The sequence below is a fragment of the Aedes albopictus genome, chromosome 3, assembly GCF_035046485.1.
Source record: "Aedes albopictus strain Foshan chromosome 3, AalbF5, whole genome shotgun sequence".
Taxonomy (NCBI): Eukaryota; Metazoa; Arthropoda; class Insecta; order Diptera; family Culicidae; genus Aedes; species Aedes albopictus.
This window is the reverse complement of record NC_085138.1, coordinates 83,705,377-83,729,237: the sequence shown is the minus strand read 5'-3', so window position 1 is coordinate 83,729,237 and position 23,861 is coordinate 83,705,377. Positions and strand designations below refer to the sequence as shown.

Below are 23,861 nucleotides of genomic sequence, written 5' to 3'. Positions count from 1 at the left end.
GCCTTGTTTACTAAAATCATTGCTCACATCATGCATCCGGCGAGATCCGGTGAACATCCAGTGAACTTTCAGTCGTGGGATGTTCATGAATATGTCATTTTTTGGTAAACAGTGCCCGCAGTTAGAGAAGAAAAGAAGAAGCAATCCAGAGGAAAAAGAAGACCGTAGATAAGTTCATTCATTCCTCTGCATGATGGGCAAAAGTACTAGATTGAATTTAAATAAGGGCGAAAGTCATATATTGCAATGATCGATTTCTCTTCGTCGATCTTTCTCTTTTTCGAATCAAACTGACAAGATGCAAGATTGATTAAACGTAAAAAAGTTTAATCAAAATTTTATTCTCAATTTAGTTGAAAATCGGAGTTTTCGACTAGCGAAGTTGGATTTTTCTTCAAATCCATGCGTCGGACCCTTGGTCGGACCTAACTTCGGAAGTGGTGCGCTGTATAGTAAACTTGGTCCGCTATACAGCGCACCACTTCCGAAGTTAGGTCCGACGCACGGATTTGGAGAAAAATCCAACTTCGCTAGTCAAAAATTCCGGGATTCAACTGCACGGTTTCTTGTCAGTTTAATTTGACGAAGAGAAAGTCGACGCATAAGGCACGTTGTATCATGTTTTACCTTTAAGGTCCCATTAGACATGTGTTGCAAGTTCCCCGGTAGCGGATAGAGCAAAATACCGTTAGCGAGGCTTAAAGAACGAAAACCGCAAACACTGAAGGGCAAAGGCTCAACGCAAACCACAAAAACATCAAATCGCAGATCAATACATATATTTGGGTCTACCCATCTTCCTCTCTAGCTTATTGGCTTACTAGCTAAACATTTGGAGTTGGCAATCGCCAAATTATGATCTTAAATGCTAGCACTTATCTTCTTGGGGCGTCCCCCATGCCGCTCCGCCGCCAACGCACTGGTCATCCGCTGACCCATCGTCGCTGTTCTTAATCGTCCTCGAATCGTCGGAAGCTCGTTCCAACGGTCTTCTCACCGTGCCACCTCGTACTGCCGAGCGAACCCAGTTGCAGCTCGTTTAGCGGACCCGGACGGCTCCGTGGATTGACTCTGTTGGAGCTGCCCTATTCGCCGCTGGGCTCCGCTGTTGAACGCAGCTGAATGCACAACCGGAGTGGGAATGCTCGTGTCGTCCACTATGCGGTCTCGATCTTCGACCCGTCCGTCGGAGCGATCCTCCCGTGATTGGACCCTCTCGGATCCGAGAGCTTGCTCGCTACCTGGCCTATTCTCCGCCGCTGGAGCGCGATGTCACTTCCTTCTCGCGAAGCGAAACTGAAAATAAGATGTAAACAAAGGCCCTGCGGCCACCAGATGGTCAGCGATTGCTTGATTTCGAGATGGTTCTGTCTACGTACTTCCTTCGGAAGGCCTCTGGTCCCGCGCAAATGCACTGTCCGGCAATATGGCGTCGTTCTCGTGCGCTCGCACCCCACGCGGTGCTTCCAGCGGTGTGTCTGCAGAGCGGAGATTTCATCAGTTCCCATTCTCTGGGTAATGGAATTTTGGCTTACCGGTTTAACTCGTCGGGTCCGATGTTCTCCAATGTGCTGTGGGCGATTCTATCTTCCAACCGATCGATTAACTGGATTCCGGTGTGGCCAACGTTTTTGGAGGTTAACCCGCACGTGCCGACAATGTTGGAATATGCAATACTGTTTCCTCTCAGTGTGGCATTCGGCGAGATCGAAGGCGAGATCAACCCTGCGAAAACTTTCCACAGCAGAGCCGAGCGAGCGCGCCACGCGCGCATCAATGAATAGCATTTCATTCAGTCCCCTACGTTAAACCCGTTCAGACGTGTATTAAAGTTTTTCCTAGTTTCATTCACACGAAGTGTTTCATTCCGAGTCCGGTTCCCTTTCTTCGGTTATTTCGTTTCCGTTGTGCTTTGTCCACCTCTGCCCAACAGGTTATGGTCCCAGAGGAAATCCGAAAGAAATCTTCCGGATAGTGTAGGAAGAAAGTGTGAGAAACTGTGTTCCTGTTTCGGGTGTTCGCGCCGCGAGTTAATTGATTTCGTTTTCGACTGTGGTGATTCAGTGCGGAGACAAAATGGCGGAGCCGAACAAGTTTGCGTTTGCCAGATTGGGGAACAATAATTGGCAAATCTGGAAGTTCCGGATGGAGATGCTCCTGACCAGGGAGGAGCTCTGGTACGTCGTCGTCGGTGCGAAGCCGCAGCCGGTCACCGAGCAGTGGAAGAAGGACGACAGTAAAGCACGTGCTACAATGGGGTTGTGCATTGAAGACAATCAGTTTGGGTTGGTGAAAACCGCGAACAGTGCGAGTGATTTTTGGAATCAGCTCAAAGCGTACCACGAGAAGAGCACGGTCACGTCGCGTGTGTCATTGTTAAAGAAACTTTGCAGTCTGAATCTCGGGGTGGTGACGTCGAAGGCCATCTGGTAGTGTTGGAGGATTTGTTCGATCGTCTGGCAAATGCGGGCCAAGAGCTGGAAGAATCGCTGCGGATTGCGATGATCCTGCGCAGCTTGCCCGATTCCTACGGTGGATTGGTCACGGCCCTGGAGAGTCGTGCCGATGCTGACATCACCATGCAGCTGGTCAAATCGAAGTTGCTTGACGAGTTCGAGCGGCGGCGGGAACGATCAGGTGAATCGTTCGACATGAAAGCAATGAAGAGTGCGGTGCAAAGTGACGACGGTGGTTCGGACAGAGTGTGCTATTTTTGCAAAAAGCCCGGTCACGTGCGACGCAACTGCCGGCTGTACCTGGTGAAGCAGAAGAACGGTGAAGATGAGAAAAAGCCAGACGGCAGGGCGCGTGGTCGGCAGAGTGTTAAGAAAGTAGAAGACGAAAAGTGTGGTGCTAGCGTGTGCTTCATGGTGGCAGGACGTGAACAGCGCGAATGCTGGTTCATAGACAGTGGAGCAAGCAGCCACATGACGAGTGATAGGAACTTTTTTGTGTCGTTGGACGAGAAGCCCGGTCCGAATGTGATTTTGGCTGATGGGAAGATTGCCGCTACTGCGGGGCGCGGCGAAGGTGTAGTGATGTGTGTGGATGGGAACGGCGAAGCAATCAAAGTGAAATTGTGTGATGTACTGTATGTTCCGTCACTAACCAGTGGACTGGTGTCGGTAGACAAACTGACGGCAAAGGGGTTCAAAGTGAAGTTCCGAAAGGATGGGTGTTCGATTTGTGATGCCAGCGGAAAGGTAGTGGTTGTCGGTGAGCAATCAGGGTCGTTGTACAAGTTGAAGCTGGCGGAGGACGCGAGAAAAGTGAAAGCTATGTCGTCGAGGAATCCGATTTCGAAAGTAGCTGAAAGGAAGTCGAAGCAAGTTTTGGATTTGGTCCATACAGATCTCTGTGGGCCAATGCGGACGACTACGCCTGGTGGAAAACGATTTTTGATGACAATGATAGACGACTTCAGTCGATACACGGTCGTCTATCTGCTGGAGAGAAAATCAGAAGCGGCCGGTAAGATAAAGGAATACGTGAGGAACGTGGAGAACTTGTTTGGACGGAAACCGAAAGTGATCCGGTTGGACGGCGGCGGTAAGTACGTCAATAACGAGCTGCGTCGGTTCCTTGCGGACGAGGGTATTAGAGCGCAATACACGACTGCCTATACGCCTCAGCAAAACGGAGTTGCCGAGAGGAAGAACAGGTCGCTGCAGGAGATGGCAACAACGATGCTGTTAGATGCTGGACTGGACAAGCGGTACTGGGGAGAGGCTTGTGTTGCTGCTGCATATTTGCAGAACAGGCTTCCGACCCGGTCAGTGGATACGACACCGTACGAGAAGTGGTGTGGGCGAAAGCCAGAGCTGGACCATCTGCAAGTTTACGGGTGCCCGGCATACGTTCAAGTTCCAGGAGTAAAGCGTGCGAAGAAGCTAACATTCATCGGCTATTCGGAGGAGAATAAAGGCTACCGGTTCGTGGATACTGGTACGGATATGGTGACGATAAGCCGAGAAGCGAAGTTTTTGGAGCTACAGGATCCGAAGCGTTCAACTCAGGAGAAGGTGGCCGAAGGTGGATCAGCAGGTAGCGAAGTCGAGTGGTATTCGGAGGCTGGGACTTCCGGAGCCGAGGAGTCCGAAGAAGGATCCGAATGCGGCAGAAGCGAAGAAGAAGACTATTTCGACATGGACGATGCAGATACAGACCCGCTAGAGGTGAAGGAAGAAGCGCTAGAGGTGAAGGAAGAAGATCGGATCGTGAGTCCGGAAGAACGTTCTGGAGAAGCGCAACGATCCAGGAGGAGTAATCGGGGAGTTCCACCCGGTCATTTGTCGGACTACGTTGTTGGCATAGCAAGAGCCAATACGGAGAAGGTTCGGAAGCGGAAGAGCAAGCAGTCAGGAGGAGATTAGATCGCCGAGCGGTTCGAGGATCCAGCATTGAGGAGGAGTGTTGGAATATGCAATACTGTTTCCTCTCAGTGTGGCATTCGGCGAGATCGAAGGCGAGATCAACCCTGCGAAAACTTTCCACAGCAGAGCCGAGCGAGCGCGCCACGCGCGCATCAATGAATAGCATTTCATTCAGTCCCCTACGTTAAACCCGTTCAGACGTGTATTAAAGTTTTTCCTAGTTTCATTCACACGAAGTGTTTCATTCCGAGTCCGGTTCCCTTTCTTCGGTTATTTCGTTTCCGTTGTGCTTTGTCCACCTCTGCCCAACAGACAATGGGCTAATTCAGTCAACTCGTCCCGTCGTCCTACAATGTCGAGAACCTCACTATTTCGCGGCCAAACGAGGATTTGGATTTCTCACTCACCTGCGGAGCACAAGAATAGTTGTACGTCGTGCTATTTTTCCCGCCAGCAGGAAGTTTCCATGCGGAATTGGTAAGCAACAAATTTCACTCGCGTGGTCGCTTCCAATGCGATCGAACGGACGGAGACAATTGATCTGACGGTGAAACAAAACGGGCGATCGGATCGAGCTCTGCTGTTGCTGTTTTTGCGGATGTGTTAGTGCAATCAAACCGTCATTGTCCGGCGGCGCTTGCTTTTACGTCGCCGCTGTGCGAAAGGCCTTTATGTTAACGGTTATTTGAATTGGTCGTTGATGCTCGAAACGATTTACACTGAACGAAACGATGTTGACGTGCGTGGCGGATTCAGCATAATAATTGTTGTTTCTGCGTATATTTTGTGTTCTCATTTCGATGTTCTAACTAACATAGTGTCGAAACAAACTTAAACGTAACACATGACAAATATTTGGCCAAACAAGCCCAACAAATGACCAACATAACGTGAATCATGGCAACCTTCGATAAATGTCGGGCAATTATGACAAACAGTCTAATGGCACCTTAAGGCGTGCATTTTTATCACAAAAGGGGAAATTTCGAATTTCACTATTCGCGACTACGAAGGTAAAAGAGATTCCAACTCTTTGCCGCTCTAATGAAAAACCTCGTAAGGAACTGTCAGAATGTGCGTGAAAAAAAAAAAAAGCAAAAAATATTTCCCTCTCGTTTTTTCACCAACCTTCACGCACATTCGATAACTTCGTAGTCGCGAATCGTGCACGGTAGCTTTCGGATTGAAAGCCCCTGTTCCGAGCTAACATCGTTCACCTGAGAGCAAAACAAAAAGCAAAACCTTTCGTTGCTTCGGCATAGGATACTGCAAGATGACGTCACGAAGCCGTGCAATGACAGTTCAGCGAGCTTGTTTACATGGACTTAGTCTCTGGCGGAGATCCGGCAAAACTGTTTTCCGATCCAATTTCAGTAAAACGGTAATTAGACGATTGGTTTTGTGCTAGTAGAGATGAAAATGATCGATATTTCCGAATCATAATGGATTCGGGACGGAAAACGTAAATTCAATTTTCGCCGCTCGTAAAAAATTCTAACACCTTGTAAACAAGCTCGCTGAACTGTCGAACAAAGTGAGTTTAGATCAGGTGCTTGCAGTACCCTATAGACAGTCATCGTCGTCGCGATCGCGCGCGTGGTAGTGTTTTTGTTTGTCCGCGCCGGTAGGAAAATCCTGAAACCAAAACGATAAATAATGTTCCGCCGGTGGCTACGGTTACCTCAAACCGTGTTGGGGACAGCCCGTCACTATGCCGGAGTGCACCAGAAAGTCCCCCACATTAGACTGCCACCGGGACGAATAGCCGAACTGAAGGAAAAACTCGTCGCCAGTCCGGTTCCGACGGCGGCCGAGTGGAGCACCATTCGCAAGGGGATTCTCGATGAACGTCGCTTCAACGCGACCAATGTGGACAGTACGGTGCTGGGGTTGTGCCACGGGTTGGAGAGTGGCAAATCCTATGTGAGGTTTTTGCGGGAAAACGGGATAGAATTGAATTTGGCCATGGCGGGGAAGCTGCTTCGACTGTACCGGACGGAGCATAGTGATGGGACGGGGTTGAGTGAAGAAGAACGGCAGGAAATTTTGAGGCTTTATGAAGATTTACGTGGGAAGAATCCGGTGCTGGATGCGAATACCTGTGAGCATTTGGTGGCGGCCTTGACTCTTACGGACAGCTGGCGCTTGTCGTTCGAGCTGCTGGATATGATCAAGCTGAGTGGGATTCCGGATAGCGCGACTTATAGTTACTTGATTGCCAGGTGCTTCCATGCCGGTGAAATAGAAGCCGGATGGAAGCTGCTGGAAGAACTATGCTCCAATAAACGGCTGCCGAAGGATGATGTGTTCCTAGAATGGATTGAACATTGCCTCAAGGATGAAGCCAGTTTTGTAAGTATGATTTTTAGTATTGCAGTAGACTGCAATTATTTTTAATAGTCTGACAAATCCTTGAAGAACTTGATTGTCCTTAAGTTGTCTTTGAAATGTGTCATTCCTAAACTTCCATTTTCAGAAACAAAACATCATCAAAATGTTGGCCTTTACCAACGCGAAATCTCTGTTCCTTTCGAAGCGGGTTGGCTCCGCCCTGACAAAGCTCCCGCCGCGGCTAGGAATCCGTGCCGCCGAAAGCCGCGTCACCGACAGTGGCAAATGTTCCCACTGCAGGTCCTCGCTGGCCAGCATTGTCGTGCCGGAGGAATCGTTCTGTGCCCTGCGGGATGCATTTATTCAGGCTGTGATAATCAAAAAGGAAATCTTCAACAAAACCACCCCCAAAGAGCTGGAACGGTTCCAAGTGTTTCTGAAGAAGACCAAACCCTACGACGTGGTGATTGACGGATTGAATGTGGCCTTCTCGACTGGGAATCAAAAGTCCCCCGCGGTGTATGCCATGCAGCTTGCCGCCGTGGTGAAGCACTATGTGCGCCTGCGGAAGCGGGTTTTGGTCATCGGTCGGCAGCACATGGACCGGTGGCGTTCCAAGGACATGAAGTACATCCGGGAGAATGCGTTTTTGTTCCTGACAGAGGACCTCTCGCAGGACGATCCGTTCTTGTTGTACGCCGCGATGGAGAGTGGCCCTGGAACGGATTTCTTCTCGCGCGATCTGATGCGGAAGCATTCGTTCCTGCTGGGGGACGAACTGGGCGGGGTGTTTAAGCGGTGGCAACAGGAACACCAATACTCGCTGCTGTCGATTACCAACGACGGAAGGGTGATCATAAAGTCACCGTTCAAGTTCGATATGTTCGCTCATCGGTCGCCGGGGAATGAGCACCAGTGGCACGTGCCGCTGGTGGAAGATTCGGTGAAGATACCCAAAGTGGAGAAGCAAGCCTGTTGGTTGTGTGTTAGGTTCGAATAGGAGAAGCTGTTGGAAATTTAGTGATTTGGTGTTATTTTGTAGAACTTTAAAGAAAGCCTTGATTATGTATGTTTCAGTGGGTTTGATACAAGCGTGTGAAGCAATTTGCATAAAGTTTTTGTTGAAAAGTGCAGAAAAAATGATATATTAGTAGCGGATTGTTGCAGCATTTTCCCTTAAAAACGCCAACTAATTCTTCTCCAATCAGGAACAATCAAGGTAAGTTCAACTCTTTATTATCATTCACAGTTATTATTATCATCTACTAGCTGTCCCGGCAAACTTTGTCTTGCCAGGTTGAAGTGGTTTGACAACTGTGGAGGTCATTTTAGCACAGCACTCTAGATTGGTTTCATTTCGATCCTGTTGAATTTCTTCTCGATTCATGAAAAATCATTACTTTCACAGTTGTTCTACTTTTTAGTTGATTTTCGTTACTTTTTATTACATATAAACACAGCGACCACGAATACGAATCGAACCGTGCAAGAGTCATGCTGATTGGTTCATCCGTTCTTAAGTTTTGTTGCCTCAAAGAAACTTCAAACTCATTTTTATATATATAGATAGATAGATAGATGTGACCATGAAGCCTAGTGAGGAACAATAAAACTTTTCTGCAAAATAATTTCATATTCTCAATTTGTTGTTTAATTTATTGAACAACTTCGCTAAACATCGTACTGACCCTACATGTATTTTTGATTTTTGATGATTGGTGGATTTTTCAAATAATTTACAAACATTGTGTCCATTGATTATAATAAAAAGTGTTACAATTTTGACGTAAAACTTGAAGCCATTTCAAATACACAACGTGCGTTTATTTGACGAATAGTGAGATATATTTGTGAAAAAAAAATGCCATTTGATTCTAGTGGGATTTGAACCCAACATTCCTCATCGCTGGTCTGGCACTTCAACCAGCTTAGCCACAGAACAAGTTTACAACTCTGCGGAATGGATGTTTTATGACAAAATTACACTATCGTGTAATGAGCCATATACGAAGCGACAATATAATGTTGATGATGATATTCTTTCTCGCCTTCTGTCAATTTTTCATTCTAAAATTGGCTAGTAAAATGGACTAAAAAATAAAAAGTAAAAAGTTCTTAGCATTGCATAGCATGAATACTTGCAAATATCTTGGATGGAGTTGCAAAGTTGAATATACAGGGTGTTAGGTTCGTGAGTGCAAACTTTTTAAAGGATGATAGAGGACCATAAATGGTGAAAAAAATTATTCTACGCATATGGTCAAATCTCAACCGTTACGTAGTTATTGAACTATCCATGTTCTTGATTATTATTGCCTTAACTGGCTATAACTTTAAAATGGTCAAACTTATCGCAGTTTTTTACCCTTATTCGAAAGATTATTGAATTTCCTATCAAATGACTTCTTCGAATCGATTGGTTTAGTTAAATAAATAAGTTTTCTAGAACAAATAGCTCAAAAGTAGTGTGTTTTAATTTGTTTTTGTCAATTATCTTTAAAAATGCGTAATAAATTAAAATTCTTTCTTCGGCGAAGTTGTGGCCCCTGTTCCACTCTACAATTCGTTCTCTGACTCCAAACTTCTAGCTCTCATCGTTTTCTTGCAATTTTGATTTAAATGTGCGGCACAGTGCCAAAAAAGTGCTTACCTTGACAGTTGCAAATTTATGATCTGAAATGCGATGTTTAAATCGAAATTGCAAGAAAACGATAAGAGATAGAAGCTTGATGTCAAAGAACGAATTGTAGAGTGAAACAGGGGCCACAACTTTGCCTAAGAAGCAGTGTTGTTAAACTCACACTCAAAGCTCACTCATGAACCGCTCCTGCGTGAGTGAACTCGCGCGCGATTCTGAATCATTTTCTCACGCGCGAGATTTTCATTCAAAATCTCGCTCTCACGAGTCAAGCGCCGAAATCTCATTTGCTTGTAAAACGAATCCAAATCAATTTAAACGACAATTTTTGTTGTATTCAAGGTTTGATCTTGATCTGTCATACAATCCTAAAAACTTCGTTGTAAATAATAAGATTACCAAGAAATTAAGGAATGAGTAAAATCATGAGTCAACTCATGCATGATTTTTTCGGCGATAAGTTTGACGAGTCAAGAATCGCGCGTGAATCAACTCAACCATGAGATTTGAGAATTAGAGTTTTTACCAACACTGCTAAGAAGAAATGTTAATTTATTACGCATTTTTCAAAGATAATTGACAAATACAAATTAGAACACACTAATTTTGAGCTATTTGCACTAGAAATCTTGGTTATTTAACTAAACCAATCGATTCCAAGATGCCATGTGATAGAAAAATCAATAATCTTTCGAATAAGGGTTAAAAGACTGTGATAAGTTTGACCAATTTCAAGTTATAGACAGCTAAGGCAATAAGAGTAAAACACATGGAAAGTTCAAAAACTACGTAACGGTTGATATTTGACCATATGCGTAGAACATTTTTTTTCACCATTTATGGTCCTCTACCACCCTTTAAAAAGTTTGCACTCAGGAACCTAACACCCTGTATATCCATTGGCATTGCTGATTTCGCTACTATCTACAATGTCATGGACTCACTCACCTCAACACACCTGGCCAAGTCCTTGCAAGCATTCTTATTAAATCCAATCAACAACTTAGAAAGAGCCCAGAACTGAAGCAGCTAGGGTAGAAGCTTCAGTTTTGGCCAGCCCGGAGTTTTGGCCATAGTGCGGTATTCAGCCTGCTACGATATAAATCGATATAATTTTTTTTTTACTAGTAGATTCTAATAATATGATGATTACAGCTGTGAAAACCATACATTTTGATTAAAAACTGGAAGAAAAAAATATTTTTTCTTAAAAAATAGCTCCCATATATCTATTTTGGCCAGGGTGCTTCTAATTTGGCCACTCCCATAAGAAATACACGTGATTGGCCAAAATAGAAACCAAAGCTGACAATATGGCCAAAACTGCGGCAAAGCTTCTATTTTGGCCAGTGCCACTTTTAATACAAAAATCAAGTATTGGCATGATTTCTGCATTTTTCCTTCAAAATATAGATTGAAACCTTTCATTTGACACATTGAGTGTTTTCATAGGATCATAGGTTATTTTTATAAAAATGATTTCCCTTAGACTGGCCAAAACCGATGCCCGCACCCTACCTATATTTTGGTGTAATCAGAAAGATCTCACCTAGTTCCAGCTCGTCAAATTAGTCTTCTGTGTGAAATTCTGCGGCTGTCCTTTCCTGCTTCTATGGTCGACGCAACTCCAAACGGTCAAAGTTATTAAATAAGTAAATAAATAACACTTTTATCTCCAAAGGTCTTTCAAACATTGTTTCCACGAAAATTGTATAACTTTCTAGAGCTCAATAAACCAAAAGGTCATCGAGCTACAACGCCAGCCAAACGGATAATCACAGCTTATTCACGGCATATTTTATCCCGGAAAAGGAACCCTTCCTATACGAAAACCACGTTTATTTTTCGCTGGAGAAACTTCCTATGTTCTATTCTCCGCACCCTCACAAGGAGAACTACACTTTTCTTCTTCAAGATCACACGCGGAATTGATAGTTACACCAGCCTTTTCGTTCTTAGTTCGCCAAATCAGACTATTGTGGTAAAAAGTTCTTTTACAAAAAAGTGAAGGAAATTGAGATAGCTTTCGCGTATTCGATGGGTGTTGGTAGAAAAAACTTCTCTGAAGCGATTTAGGGTTATTCCGGTAATCCGCTAGAGGATAATTTGTCCCCTTGGTGACTGACTCTGACTACCCAACACACGAAGATCAAACGGGTTCTGGTCACGGATCCCAGGTGAAGAAAAAATATAGTTTTGTCACATTCTTCGAGTCTGTATATCCCGTCAGCTAGGGAGATTCACTATTACCTATACAGTCCATTACCGTCTATTTCAACACTCCTCAGCCCATAAACCATTTTCATACTGCCCACCGAAAATGTTTCTAGGTTTATTATCTACTTCCAAAACCGCTGAAGCTTACGCCTATCGTCCTGACTATCGCTTGACGTAAGTATACGTCCATGGAAACCTGTGAAAACTCCCTCAACTACGCCACGGACCCTTGTAGTACCTGCTCCGTCTTCCAAATGCTGCTTCCGCCAAGGTCTCGACGGTCTGTCACTCAAAGTCGTCAGCATTTCCTTAACGGAACATACAATCCGCTCCAATACTCCACCCATGTGAAGATGGTGCATAGAGGTCCACTTCGTATTCGTACCAATGAAAGTTTGAGCTATCTCGATCAATTCTCTTCTCGTAATTCTCGGCTGGCCCCCTGAAAATTCATACCATTGTCCGGAAATATTTCAACTGGGTCTGGGTACTCGCGTCAATTGATGAACCGCCTTATGGCCTGTTTACAGGAATCGGTGCACAGGCTGTAAGCCATTTCATAGTTATAGTAGTTAGTAGATAGCGCACACGACCAGGCACGTGAAAAGTGCAAATTAGTAGGGTGGGGCGGGGCAAGATGGGTCACCTAAGGATGAATCACCATAACTTTGTAAATACAAATCGTATTGGTTTGTATTCGTCCGCTACTCTTTAATACACTAGTTAGCTATGCTAAAAGACGATAAAAAGTTTAATGAATACAAAATATGATGTTAAATAAGCAGTTTTAAAAAGTGATCGATTTTGCGCCGTGAAAAAAGTGCGGGGCAAGATGGGTCACCTTTTAAGTATATCACATTTTCTCAACGAAAAACGTCAAAATATAAGATTTGTTCCGCATTAATATATGCTCCAAATCCATACTGAGTAAACAAGAGCTACTAGTAAACATTTTATAAATTTATTTGGAATATAAAAAACTTTACGATTTGAGTGATCCTAAGGCGACTTGAAAATCGATGTTTTCACTAAAAAAATATCATAATTTTATGTTATAATTTTGAGCGTTCATTCCCCTTGATTGAAGTCATTTATGAGATAGTCTTGTAATAAAAAATTAATAACTTTTGAATGCTCCAAAAATACGTTCAAAAATGTAGGTGACCCATCTTGCCCCGCGGCCGTTTATATGGAGATTATATGGAATGTATCGCATAAGAAAAATGGCTAAAAACCGTTTTATTTTTAATTTCCAATGAGAATGAATAATTTTTCAATCAATGCCCCAAACTTTTGTATATTCATGCTGGTCATCTAACAAAATTATTGACATAATCAAAACATGAGTAATGCGCCCGAAAATGGCACTGACCCATCTTGCCCCGCGACCCATCTTGCCCCGCCCCACCCTATTTTTCCTTGCGCCACGGTAACATTGATTGACCCGAAATTGCCAGGTCCTACGTTACTGAAAACTTGAACGAAGGGTTTCATCCGATGAATAGGCAGGGAGGCCATCTAAGGAACAATTAGTTTGGTTTTACGTAGGCGGCCCATCAAACAGTTACTGATGACCTTGTTAACTGCTGTCTGTAGCTTAGAAATAAAGTTTTCCTTGACACACTTCGTTCACCACCGTTTCCTTTGAGCGATATGCGTACCTGATGTGGAAATCCTCCAATATCTTCGTTGTTATGATGTGATTCCTTGGCAGTATGACCGGGAATCGAGCCGCGGCAAATACCACAGAGACAGAGGATCTGTTCTACCTTCCATTTTTTGACGTCATCATATTCCAAAAATGGCGAAGTTTGGTTAAAATGGTTTGACCTTTCAATACACGCCCACTGTTGCTCTTCACTTCGCCCGGGAACGCGTCGGCCAGTGCATTCCACCGCCGCAAATGTTTCACTTTCCCTAATTCCATCTGCTCTATATTCACCAGTACGGCTGACACAGACGATTTCGTATCGTCAGCTATTCTCAAAACTTCGATTGATATACCAGCACGCCTAAGCCTGCTGTTCAAAATAAACCGGTATACCCACCCAAGCTACCGTCCTCAGAAGAATCTTTCACTTCGAAATTCAGGTCACGTCATCCTCGGCCACCGTCGACTTCATCTGAGGTTGACCCGGCCACAAAGATGGTCCAGCTGCCTTCGCGATTCTATCGGAGCCATCAAGTCGAGCCAATCAAGAGAGTAGGTTCAGAGTTCACTAAATCCTCGCCAAACAATCCTTGGAGATGTTCGAACTGCGCAATCATGTCGGTGAAGCTCACGCTCTATTTGGGCAAATTCAATCGTTCTGCGGTGTGCACATCTTTCAGCAAATATCGCGTGGGTGATTCTCTTGTGAAGAGTGAACTAGCAGTGATTAAAAACACGTCTGGTTAGAATGAACGAACAAACACGAATGATATATTTTCTCTATTTCTAAATGACATCAAATAGCCATAGGCTACTACGACCGTTTCCGTTTCTTCTTCAACACTCCTCCTAAACGGCAACAGTCAGTCCAATCAGCTTGGCCAACTTCTCCAGTCTTGTGCGCGCCAACGGCTTCGTTAGTAAGTCTGCCACCATGTCCTCGGATGGACAGTACACGCACTCAATGTCTTGCTTCTCGACGAGGTCCTTGGTGAAATGAAATTTCGTTGCGATATGCTTCATTTTCCTTGTCAGTTTCTCCCTCTCCATGATCTTCAGGCAACTTTGGTTGTCTTCGTGGATAACTACCCGCTGCTCATCGTTCAGCTCCTGCAGCAGTAGCTTCAACCAAAGAGCTTCTTGAGCCGCCTCCGCAAGCGCGATGAATTCAGCTTCCGCTGTTGATAATGCCACACACGTTTGTTTACGGCAAGCCCAGCTTACCGTTCCTCCGTTGATTTTGAACGTAAAACCGCTATGGGACTTCCTGTCGTCGCGATTCTCCGCCCAGTCAGCGTCGGAATATCCGGTGATAGTACCGGTCTCACCTCTTCTGCTCAGTCGTAATCGGTAATCGGCGGTCCCCTTCAGGTACCGTACCACACGTTTCAGCTCGGTCCAGTCCTCTTGCGTGGGTTGATTCGTCTTCCTGCTCAAGATGGATACTGCAGTCGAAATGTCGGGTCGAGTGTTGACAGCTATGTACAGCACTTTCCCGATCAGCTTCTGGTAATCAGTGTTGGTCTCTAACGGTGTCCCCTCACTGTCGCTCTTGATGTATCCAGGGTCCAACGGTATTTTAGACGCCTTGGCTTCCTCTAAACCGCTTGATTCCACCACCTCTCGGATGTACTTCCGTTGACTCAGGAAATAATCGCCATGCTGATCTTTCTCTACCTCCATACCCAGGTAATAACGAATATCACCCAGTTCGCTGATCTCGAACGACTTCCTCAGTTTCCTCGCGAGCGTTTCAATCATCACCATCGTCCTTTCACCTGTTTCCGATACAGGCACGGATCGGAATCACATCGTTGGAATCGCTGTCGTACCAGTTCTTCATGTAGCTTCTGGTTCCACGCTCTTGCTGCCTGCTTCAGACCGTACAAGCTTCGATTCAGTCGGCACACTTTGCCTTCGCTTCCTCTTTGTACGAATCCACATGGCTGCCGCATGTATATCTCCTCCTCAAGATCGCCATTCAGGAATGCGGTCTTGACATCGTACTGCTTCACAGTCATGTTATTTTTCGCCGCAACTGCCATCAACGCTCGGAAGGTGGTTTGCTGTACCACCGGAGCAAATACTTCATCGTAGTCCGACCCGTATTGCTGACTAAAGCCTTGTGCCACCAATCGAGCCTTGAACCGCACAATTTCTCCGTTGATGTCACGTTTCATTTTGAACACCCATTTGCATCCTACCGCTTTCCGTCCTGGAGGGAGATCAGCCAACGTCCAGGTATTGTTGGCATGAATCGACTCCAATTCCTCCGCCATCGCCTTTTTCCAGCTCTCTGCGTGCGGCGACGCCATCGCCTCCCGGTAGTTCTGCGGTTCGGTATTCCCTCCGATCGTGGTCGTCCTTCGGTCCGAATTCGTAGCCAAACATTGGTTGGGATCGGGTCTGTTGTCCATCTCGTCAAAACCCTCGAAATCGCTGGAATCGTCCGACCTTACCTGAGTAATATTTTCTACGGGAAATCGTTTGCCTTGCATATGAAAATCTTTGTACTTGCCTGGTAGTACGTGCTCCCGTCCGCTGCGCCTCAACACCTGTGACTGAGCAGGTGGATTTGAAGATTTTCGCAGAGGGAGCACAGTCACGTCAACTATTGTATCGGTAGAGGTATCGTTGATGTCTTCATCTTCCGTTATTTCATCATCAGTTTCGTACGCTGCTTCATCAATGCCTTGGATGATAGGAACGTTTGCAGCTTGAACTGGAGCGCTTCCGAAGTCCACCGGCACCACCGTGCGATGCTGCCTAGCCGGTAGAGCACACCCGCCAGTGCCCTCATCGATGAAAGTCACCTCTCTACTCTTCAGGAAGCACTTCGTACTGGGATCGTACAAGCGGTAGCCCTTCGTCTCCTCCTCAAATCCGGTCAATACGCATGGTCTCGATTTTGGGTCCCACTTTCGTCGCTTCTGCTTGGGCACTTGCACCATGGCCTTCGTTCCAAACACCCTGACGTGGGAAATATCGGGTTTCTTACCGCTCCAGACCTCTTCAGGAGTCAATCCGTGACCGCGAGTGGGAGACCGATTCACAAGGTAAACCGCCACTGCCGTTGCTTCTGCCCAGAAGGATTTCGGAAGGTCTGCTTCGAACAGCATGCAACGCGCACGCTCCGTAATCGTCCTGTTGGCACGCTCTGCCAGCCCGTTCTGCTCGGGCGTGTAATCGTTGGTGGTTTGGTGCCGTATTCCCATCTGACTCAAGAAACTTTGAAATCCATCATTAATATACTCCTTACCATTATCTGTCCTCAGGATCTTGATTTTTCGTCCGCACTGGCGTTCCGCCTGCGCCTGGAATTCCTTGAATCGGCCGAGGATCTCTTCTCCAGATTTGGTCTTCAGGAAGTATACGAACATCCTACGCGAACGATCGTCAATGAACGTCACGTAGTAACGGCTGCCAGATGGTGACGGTACCTCCATTGGTCCCGCTACGTCCGAGTGGATCACTTCCAGCAACTCTTCAGCTCTTGAACCGCTCTTGCTGAACGGTATCCGGGTCTGCTTCCCCATAGGACACACCGTGCAATCGTTATGCCCCTCGCTCGAAATTTGCATGCCGCGCGCCACACCTCCGGCCAATTTCTTCACGCTGATGTAGTTGAGATGTCCCATCCGCTTGTGCCAGGTTTCAAGCGATGCACTTGCGGAACTCAACATTGCTTGAACTGGCTTCCTCACCTGCGCTAGCTTGAACAATTCGTTCTCGATGATTCCGGTTGCCACCAGATTCCCTTCAGAGTTGAAGATTTCGCAGCCGGTCGCTTGGAACACGATCTTGAAGCCTTTCTTCACAATCTGAACCACCGACAGAAGGTTTGTCGACAGATCCGGAATGTACTGCACGTCCTGGACAGGAATTTCATTTAGTCCACCCTGGCAGGCCGGATAGAGAGTGGCAGTCCCACACGCTTCAATCTTCATCGATTCCTTGTTGGCAGCAACAACGACCCCGCTTGCTACACGCACGTCTTCCAGCAGCTGTAGATCCCTCGTCATGTGCCTTGTTGCACCTGAATCCAGATACCACCCCAACAAACATTTTTGCTGTACAAGAGTGGAACAAACCACTCTTAAGCAAACTTTAGCTGAAGAAACTGTTGTTCAGCTAGTTCTGTTACTTGGGACTGGTTTGCCTCCTGGCCGTCAATCGTCGAAAGCACGGTACAAAAGGCATCAGCTTTCTTGCTCCCTGATTTTTCCGGACAGAACTTCGCTATGTGGCCAAATTTGCTGCATTTCCTACACTGCGGGCCTTTGGACTGCGCCGAACTTTTTCGGTTTTTCACGTTGCCATGGAAATCTTCTGATTTTGTTTGGGACTTACCCTTAGCAACGAACGATGTTTTTTCACTTGGCAACAGTTCTTCCTGCAGCAAAATCGTCTTGATGGAATCACCCGTTATGGCTGTCCCCGAATTCTTCAAAGCCATGACCATTGGCTGGTACCGCTCCGGTAGCCCGGCCAGCAGGAGCACTCCGACGAAACGTTCCGGGATCGGAAACCCAATCTCGTTCAATTGATGGCACGTTGAAATCATCCTGTTCGCGTAAGCCTCCATGGTTCCGCAGGATTCCAGATCGGTCCGAATCAGCTTGTAAAGCAATCCAACTTCTCGCGTCAGGCCAGTTTCCTCGAACGCCGCGTTGAGCTTCATCCAGGCCTCCTGAGCTGTCTTCGCGTCCCGTACATGGTAGTAATTGGCCGGTTCCAGGAACAGGATAATCTTCCCTTTTGCCTTCTTGTCCTTTGTGGCGTCCACCGCCTCGTACGTTCCATCTTCTTCCATCTTGGGCTCGACGGCTTCCCAAAGGTCCTCCACTTCGAGATAGGTTTGGACGGCAAATTTCCAAGTAGTCCAATTTTCTCTGCCGACCAGCCGTTCGATTCCGGGATTCGAATTCGCCATCTCTAACCGTTACTCTGGGCCGAATAACCTCTTGTGAAGAGTGAACTAGCAGTGATTAAAAACACGTCTGGTTAGAATGAACGAACAAACACGAATGATATATTTTCTCTATTTCTAAATGACATCAAATAGCCATAGGCTACTACGACCGTTTCCGTTTCTTCTTCAACAGATTCTTTCCCTGAAACCGTCAGGCGTACGCCCATCGATACCTTTCCAGTCCTGGTAACTCCTCAAGTCCACCCCAGATCCAGCAGTCTAACCGCTTCTTCAAGTTCCACCTTCTTCACCATACTGCTGGAGGAACCCTCGTTCAAAAAGGCAAAGCTTGCAACTTCCTTTGATCCGTTAACGAGGTACGACGAGGAAGACTACAGAGGGTCTGTTGATGCGCTGATCCATCATCAATTCAATTCCTCCGGTTTCTCAGCCTGGTGTGGTAGGGTATGGTGTATGATATTACAGCCCTAGACGTTACACAGCATCTTGTTGCGACATCGCATAGTACCATAGTTGTACAGTACAGACATACCTCGCACAGCTGTCGCTATCTTATCAGTCAAAGACCGTCATTCGGTGCCCGTCTTTTGTATTCTTCACAATTTCGCGCGCGATGCCAGTCCTTCCAGCATGTCGCGCACAACTTGTCGTCGACTGATTTCGCACCTTCTGTATTAGTGGTAGGTAACATTACGTTCCGTCTCACTGTTCATGTGCACATACCCTATAGGGCACTGCATGGAATTATCTCCTTCTCTTTCACTCTTACAGAAATTTTGTAAACAACAAGGCCAAGAAACGTCAAAATCCCATACAAAATCAAAACAATGCAGTGCCCTATTGGCTTCGTAGACGTTTTCCTCTCTGGTTTCGTTTTCATCAAGGGCTCATACGATGCATTTAGAAGGGTCACTTCACCGGCTTCGTTCACCAGCTACATTAAGTCATCGAAAGTGCGGATGGACGCTTGACCTTCATTATTTTTGAAGCGTACCCAGTCCAACTTGAAACCGGCAGGTAGCTTGTCTATCAACTCCTCCACGGGATTTAGGAGGTGGTCCTGCTGATTAACGATGTCCAAGTGGTTACATAATTGTTGCTCGGCAGTCGGAAATCCCGAACTAGGTGATGGATCCTTCGGTAGATCTAACATTAGTGCCTTAGCGATCACCAAACAAATGAGCACTTTTGGTTTTCCAAAGATACGATGCAAAGTATCGATCAACGTTCATCGGTAGCAACGGAGGGTATCAGAAATGCGGAGGGAATAGCAGAAATGCCCGACGAGCTTCCACGATGTGATGCTTGACTTCTCTCCAGCCTGTGTGGGCACGACACGGATTCCATAGGATCAGCAATGGACGGTACATAGCACGGAAGACCTCCGTCGATTGAGACTCCGGCCGCAACAGTATTCTTCCGAGCTGGAAATATTGATTTCTGGCGACCGAATTGCGTGATTGTGTAGGACGCTCTGTGAACTACAACGTTGCTAGGACCTTCATTTGGGATCGAAGGCAATCTACAGGCCTTACCGGGACCAAAATCCACCCCGGCCTCTTGATCCATTTTCTCTTGCTACCTACGCTGATGTTCGTCAAACTAACGACCTCTCTATCGTCCTCTTCATCGACCTCAGGACACGATGCCGTCACTTCATACAGTCCATCCCCACATTTTAGTACTGTCATTAAATTTTAGTTATTCCTTTTTAAGATTTTCATCAATTAGAATAAAATATCATAAACCATAATTTCGGATATAAAATAAATCATACTATTCAAAATTAGTTAACGGAATTTCTATTTATTGATCAATATCATTTTTACTGTCCGCCTCTCAGTCGCAGGACCAAATGCAGTGTGCTTTCCTTCTGAATATTGTAGTCAGAGAGCGTACGGCCATCTTCCAGCTGCTTGCCGGCGAAGATCAAACGTTGCTGATCTGGAGGAATACCTTCCTTATCTTGGATTTTGGCCTTAACGTTTTCAATGGTATCCGAGGGTTCGACCTCCAAGGTGATGGTCTTACCGGTCAAGGTCTTGACGAAGATTTGCATACCTCCACGCAGACGGAGGACCAGATGAAGAGTGCTCTCCTTCTGGATGTTATAGTCCGACAGGGTGCGGCCATCTTCCAACTGCTTGCCAGCGAAGATCAAACGCTGCTGATCTGGAGGGATACCTTCCTTATCTTGGATCTTGGCCTTAACGTTTTCAATGGTATCCGAGGGTTCGACCTCCAAGGTGATGGTCTTACCGGTCAAGGTCTTGACGAAGATCTGCATACCTCCACGCAGACGAAGGACCAGGTGGAGAGTACTCTCCTTCTGGATATTGTAGTCCGACAAGGTGCGGCCATCTTCCAGCTGCTTGCCGGCGAAGATCAAACGCTGCTGATCTGGTGGGATTCCTTCCTTATCTTGGATCTTAGCCTTGACGTTTTCTATGGTATCCGAAGGCTCGACTTCCAAGGTGATGGTCTTTCCAGTCAGGGTCTTGACGAAGATCTGCATACCTCCACGGAGACGCAGAACCAGATGAAGGGTGCTTTCCTTCTGGATGTTGTAGTCAGAGAGTGTGCGGCCATCTTCCAACTGCTTGCCAGCGAAGATCAAACGCTGTTGATCTGGAGGGATACCTTCCTTATCCTGGATCTTAGCCTTGACGTTTTCAATAGTATCCGAGGGCTCGACTTCCAAGGTGATGGTCTTTCCGGTCAGGGTCTTAACGAAGATCTGCATACCTCCACGCAGACGGAGGACCAGATGAAGAGTGCTCTCTTTCTGAATATTGTAGTCCGATAGGGTGCGACCATCTTCCAACTGCTTGCCAGCGAAGATCAAACGTTGCTGATCTGGAGGGATACCTTCCTTATCCTGAATCTTAGCCTTCACGTTTTCGATGGTATCCGAGGGCTCGACCTCCAAGGTGATGGTCTTACCAGTCAGGGTTTTGACGAAGATTTGCATTCCTCCACGCAGACGCAGAACCAGATGAAGGGTGCTCTCCTTCTGGATGTTGTAGTCCGACAGGGTGCGACCATCTTCCAACTGCTTGCCGGCGAAGATCAAACGCTGCTGATCTGGAGGGATTCCTTCCTTATCCTGAATCTTGGTCTTCACGTTTTCAATGGTATCAGAGGGCTCGACCTCCAAGGTGATGGTCTTGCCAGTAAGAGTCTTGACGAAAATCTGCATACCTCCACGCAGACGAAGGACCAGATGAAGAGTGCTCTCCTTCTGAATGTTGTAGTCCGACAAGGTGCGGCCATCTTCAAGCTGCTTGCCGGCGAAGATCAAACGCTGCTGATCTGGAGGGATACCTTCCTTATCCTGGATCTTAGCCTTTACGTTTTCAATAGTATCCGAGGGCTCAACCTCCAAGGTGATGGTCTTACCAGTCAGGGTTTTGACGAAGATCTGCATACCTCCACGCAGACGAAGGACCAGATGAAGAGTGCTCTCCTTCTGGATGTTGTAGTCCGACAGGGTGCGGCCATCTTCCAACTGCTTGCCAGCGAAGATCAAACGCTGCTGATCTGGAGGGATGCCTTCCTTATCCTGGATCTTAGCCTTCACGTTTTCGATGGTATCCGAGGGTTCGACCTCCAAGGTGATAGTCTTGCCAGTAAGGGTCTTGACGAAAATCTGCATTCCTCCACGGAGACGCAGGACCAGATGAAGAGTGCTCTCCTTCTGGATATTGTAGTCCGACAGGGTGCGGCCATCTTCCAGCTGCTTACCGGCGAAGATCAAACGCTGCTGGTCTGGAGGGATACCTTCCTTATCCTGGATCTTGGCCTTGACGTTTTCAATGGTATCCGAGGGTTCGACCTCCAAAGTGATGGTCTTTCCAGTCAGGGTCTTGACGAAGATTTGCATACCTCCACGGAGACGCAGGACCAGATGAAGAGTGCTCTCCTTCTGGATATTGTAGTCTGACAGGGTGCGGCCATCTTCCAGCTGCTTACCGGCGAAGATCAAACGCTGCTGGTCTGGAGGGATACCTTCCTTATCCTGGATCTTGGCCTTGACGTTTTCAATGGTATCCGAGGGTTCGACCTCCAAGGTGATGGTCTTGCCAGTAAGAGTCTTGACGAAAATCTGCATACCTCCACGCAGACGAAGGACCAGATGAAGAGTGCTCTCCTTCTGGATGTTATAGTCCGACAGGGTACGTCCATCCTCCAGCTGCTTGCCAGCGAAGATCAAACGCTGCTGATCTGGAGGGATACCTTCCTTATCCTGAATCTTGGCCTTGACGTTTTCAATGGTATCCGAGGGCTCAACCTCCAAAGTGATGGTCTTTCCAGTCAAGGTCTTGACGAAGATCTGCATACCACCACGCAGACGCAGAACCAAATGGAGGGTACTCTCCTTCTGGATGTTGTAGTCCGACAGGGTACGTCCATCCTCCAGCTGCTTGCCGGCAAAGATCAAACGCTGCTGATCCGGAGGGATGCCCTCCTTATCCTGGATCTTGGCCTTCACATTCTCGATGGTATCCGAGGGTTCGACCTCCAAGGTGATGGTCTTACCGGTTAGGGTTTTGACGAAAATCTGCATGGTTGAAATCTCTGTTGAACCAGAAATAGAAACAAGGAAACAAGTACGTTAGTAATGATTGCGAAATACAAACTCACTTTATGTTGATTCATTGCTTTGTGGTTTGAGCACGACAAGACAGGTTTCGATTTTATTTTGCTTTGTCTTGCGTTCGCATTCGCAGTCGCAGACGATGTGAAAAATCTACGTGCAGGTGATGACGTCACAACAACGCCCTACTTTTAATTGGAAAATCAGGTTGTTTTTCACTTTTAACTACGTAGTTGAGACTTGGGAAATTGCGTATCTAAGTTTTAAATATACCCTCAAGGCCCTTCGTTATGAACGTCAGTATTACCTTAATAAGTTATAAGAACCCATCACTTAAGCGTTCAAATTAATAATGGAGGGCTTCTTATATTCCAGATTATTCTTTCGACTAACGTCGATGATTCAATAAAATATTATTATCGTTGTGAATCACATCTTGGTTTTATCAATGATGATGAAACTTCGCTGCAAATTTTTCATCAATTACAGTCGCCATCTTGAAAAATATATTTGCTCATTCAAAGACAAAGAAATCACCCACAAACTAGTTTTCACTTATTCACATCTATTCTAATCGATCCAATCACCCCCTTACCTTTTCAAGAAGATTCCTTCACCGAAATGCACTTTCACAAATTTAAACTCGCTTCGAGCAAAGTCCTTTTTTCAAATGTTCGTTCACTCTGGAATTTTCTCCGCTTGGCTAATTGGATTACTCTTGTCTTTTTCACTTCACTTGCACTGGTGCACTGCCTACTTGGACCGTTTTGGTGTGTTCACTCCACTAGGAAACGTATTCGATTGAGCTGGGTTCGCTTTTGCATGGAGACTTTATAGCCAACTACTGCCGTGGTAGTTGTGTTTCTAGAAAATTGTAGCAATACACATCTAGGTATATCTATGCGGTTGACCGTATCGATTCACTACCCTCTTCTGTTTGTCGAACTGAATGGTGCTTGTATTTGTTGGTTCATTCTGTATTTTTCTACCTTGAACGATGTGGTTTAACTTTTGGCAAAGACGTCAATGTACCTACCGTCGCATATATGCTGTCGGAAGATATGCGAATGCCTTTCATGAAAGATGAGAAAGAGTTTGCTGAATTTACCAATAGTTTAGGT

The 23,861-nt window shown here is 46.2% G+C and overlaps 3 protein-coding genes across 6 annotated transcripts in view; 1 reads left to right on the top strand and 2 right to left on the bottom strand.

The window, feature by feature from the left end:
* Positions 1-23,571, bottom strand: part of LOC115269552 (polyubiquitin-C) — a 54,360-nt gene extending 30,789 nt beyond the window's left edge. For 2 of the 4 annotated variants that reach the window (XM_062859454.1, XM_062859457.1), the window contains exons 1-2: positions 23,336-23,556; positions 20,611-22,721 (exon numbers count right to left, since the gene is read on the bottom strand). In XM_062859454.1, the coding sequence (XP_062715438.1) occupies positions 20,611-22,710 (2,100 nt within the window). In that variant the 5' untranslated portion in view covers positions 22,711-22,721; positions 23,336-23,556. The other 2 variants (XM_062859455.1, XM_062859456.1) reach the window with 2 other exon arrangements.
* On the bottom strand, positions 1,201-1,792 carry LOC109399617 (uncharacterized). Its single transcript, XM_062859478.1, has 3 exons — positions 1,536-1,792; positions 1,380-1,478; positions 1,201-1,322 (listed from the first exon to the last, which is right to left on the bottom strand). The coding sequence occupies exons 1-3, from the start codon at positions 1,790-1,792 to the stop codon at positions 1,247-1,249; spliced, it is 432 nt and encodes a 143-aa protein (XP_062715462.1). The 3' UTR covers positions 1,201-1,246.
* LOC134291553 (mitochondrial ribonuclease P catalytic subunit-like) lies at positions 5,798-7,724 on the top strand (the record flags this gene model as incomplete). Its single annotated transcript, XM_062859473.1, is given in 2 exon segments — positions 5,798-6,725; positions 6,850-7,724. Coding segments are annotated over 2 exon segments (1,551 nt in total). The 3' UTR covers positions 7,705-7,724.
* Positions 23,572-23,861: the final 290 nt, after the last annotated feature.